This window comes from Athene cunicularia (genome assembly GCF_003259725.1).
Source record: "Athene cunicularia isolate RWA chromosome Z unlocalized genomic scaffold, athCun1 chrZ_part1, whole genome shotgun sequence".
NCBI classification, from domain to species: domain Eukaryota; kingdom Metazoa; phylum Chordata; class Aves; order Strigiformes; family Strigidae; genus Athene; species Athene cunicularia.
In genome coordinates, this window is record NW_020799142.1 from 21,390,745 (window position 1) to 21,393,176 (window position 2,432).

The following is a 2,432-nucleotide window of genomic DNA, read 5'->3' on the forward strand; positions in this document are numbered from 1 at the left end:
CCTGCAGTGACGGGCCGCACCGGCGGGCCCTGGGCTCTCGGCTCCGGGTGCCGCCGCCCTTCTCCCACTCCCCGCTGCTCGGCGCACAGCCGGTGTGCGATGGAGGCCGGGGCCTGGGGGAGCGGGCGACGGGGGCAGCCACCGATGGCCGGCTCCGTCATCGCTGTCCCCTCCCACGCAGCAGCGACCGAGAGCCTCGGTGAGCTGCTGCTTCCCCTGAGAAAGGCAAGTCCTCCTTCCTCGCGTGGGAGGCTCTCTGCCCCCGGTGCGTCCAGGCCTTGAGGTCCAGCCTCCAAAAAACACGGGCAGGACCTGACTGCCCGGCACCAGCAGATGCACCTGGAGAGACATTTACATGGGGAAGACCGAGCTCTGGAGACCTGGAGGCCAGCAGCTGACCTGGCGGTGCTCTTTTCAGTGCCGCCTCCCCGGCCTGCTCTCCAGGGCTCTGCCCGGGGATGGACATCCTTCCATTCTGGGAGGGTGGGGGAAGGCAGCAGCCTTGGAGCTCTGGGAAAAAAGCAAAACCGAGGCCAAAACCCTGAGCTCAGAAACAGTCAAATCCCCGGAGGAGCTACTGTGCTCGTGCAGCCTGCTTCTGTCTCCCCAAATACACTATCATCGTGGCTTTGCGGGCAAAGGAGGGACTGAGAGTCATCAGCCACCGCTGGGCCTCTTCTCTCCTGCAGCCGTGTGTGAGGCGGGCTGGAGAAGGGGATGCCATGGCGCCGGGAGACGTGCACTGCAAGCCCTGGGGAGCATCCGCCATGGTGTTCTGCAGGGAGAGGACAACAGCATCCTATTAGCATCCCTGTTTAAGCAGTACCATGCCGTCGCCCACATTGCTGATACATGGTGTAAGTCACTAGTTCAGATACGATCAGGAGAAGTCGGGGAAATCTGGACCAATGTGGTGCTCTGCATACTATCTAGTGGGTAATGGGAGCACGTGCAAATGAGAAGCTTTGAAATTCAGAAGGGAATTTGTGCTTTTGCACATTTCTGTATAAGAAAGAAGATAGGCTTTTAATGTTTAAAATGAAGTTTTTTACACAGTAATTCCAGCAAGAGATGGCCAAGAGCTGCTGGCCCCAGGTAAAAGGGTTATCAGCTTTCCCATTTTGTCATTAATCTGCAGGAGCTGTCCCCAATTAACAGAAGCAGCCCTGCAATTCAGGGTCACTAAAGAGATATTGCCAGGCTCCAGTTCAGATGGCTAATAGCTGTAGGCATTTTAGCAAAGCCTATTAATTAGTTTGGTCTTGTTAAATAATATGTAACTTTAATTTGAACCTGGTCAAGAGATGATTTTTACTTTAGTACTTGCAATAACACAATGGTAGGCCCTAATGTCCACTCTGTTCCTTGTGGTTCTCAGTCACACTAGCCCATTCAGAAGGATACCCCTTGCAGGAACTGGTGTGCATTAAGCTAATAGAAAAACAGACAAATGAGCAATAACGTGCCACACACATGTGTACCATCTTGTTACAGAAGAGTTGGGTGATTAGAATTAGAACTAGCCTTTATTAGACTACAGAATTAGCTTTAGTAATGTCCATTTATTTCTCTCTTGCTGGCCGTCTTGCTCCCACTGCAGGAAAAGAAGGCTGCAAATGACTGGCAGGGTGTTGTCAGAGGCTGTGAAGAACATGGAACCACTTCTTTCATGCCAAGACAGCACTGAATGCCCTGCAAGCTCTCATTTACTGTTTTAGTTTAAAGGCAGTCTTCCTGAGCTGTTCTGTTGTGTATTTTTAAGTCCCTGTATTGCTATTTATGTAAGATTTGTGTGGCCCTGGTATTAAATATCTGGCAAAGATAATCAGTCACTAAATGAATGAATGAACTCACTAAATAGTCACTGTACCCGATAGGGTGAATATTAACTCTTCTGTATGAAAGTCTTTGCATTTTCTGCAGAAGACCTGAGCAGCAAAGTCAGGTGTAAAACTGTACATGTCAAAGCAACTCCACAACATCTCAGTGGATGGTATGTTAGTCTAGTTACATTGCTCAGTAGGGGCAGTAAACCCTGGGGTAGAGAGCTCTTGATGTGCAACCCTGCTTGCACATCTGCATCAGTTCTGCATCACAGCCACAGCACGTTCATGTTACAGCTGCCTCATAGATGCATCACCTGGCAGTGAGTATCACGAAGTCTGAGGACTCCCACTCCCCTGTTAAAGAAGAGAAGACTGCAGAGAAAAGGCAGCTGTAGACTAAGCACAGCACCTGGAGGCTGCTGGAGGACTCAGGGCATCAACTAACACAATGCACATGCAAAAAGTAATCCACTGAACTAAAAAAAGCACTGAGTCATTTTGTTCTTTGGGCTGAAAAGAGTGTTCTCTGCTTCAGAGAACTATAGATGCATCACATTTTAGAAGGAAGCCTTTGTTTCAGGATTAATGTTTACACACGTGCATCAA

The 2,432-nt window shown here is 49.9% G+C and overlaps 1 protein-coding gene across 1 annotated transcript in view; it reads right to left on the minus strand.

Annotated features, from left to right (window-relative positions):
• The window catches only part of LOC113489793, a 22,741-nt gene that overhangs the window by 8,182 nt on the left and 12,127 nt on the right, over window positions 1–2,432 (minus strand). The window contains exons 2-3 of the mRNA XM_026865812.1: window positions 615–775; window positions 6–510 (exon numbers count right to left, since the gene is read on the minus strand). Coding sequence (XP_026721613.1) covers window positions 6–510; window positions 615–769 — 660 coding nt within the window. The 5' untranslated portion in view covers window positions 770–775. The remainder of the gene's footprint in view (window positions 1–5; window positions 511–614; window positions 776–2,432) is intronic.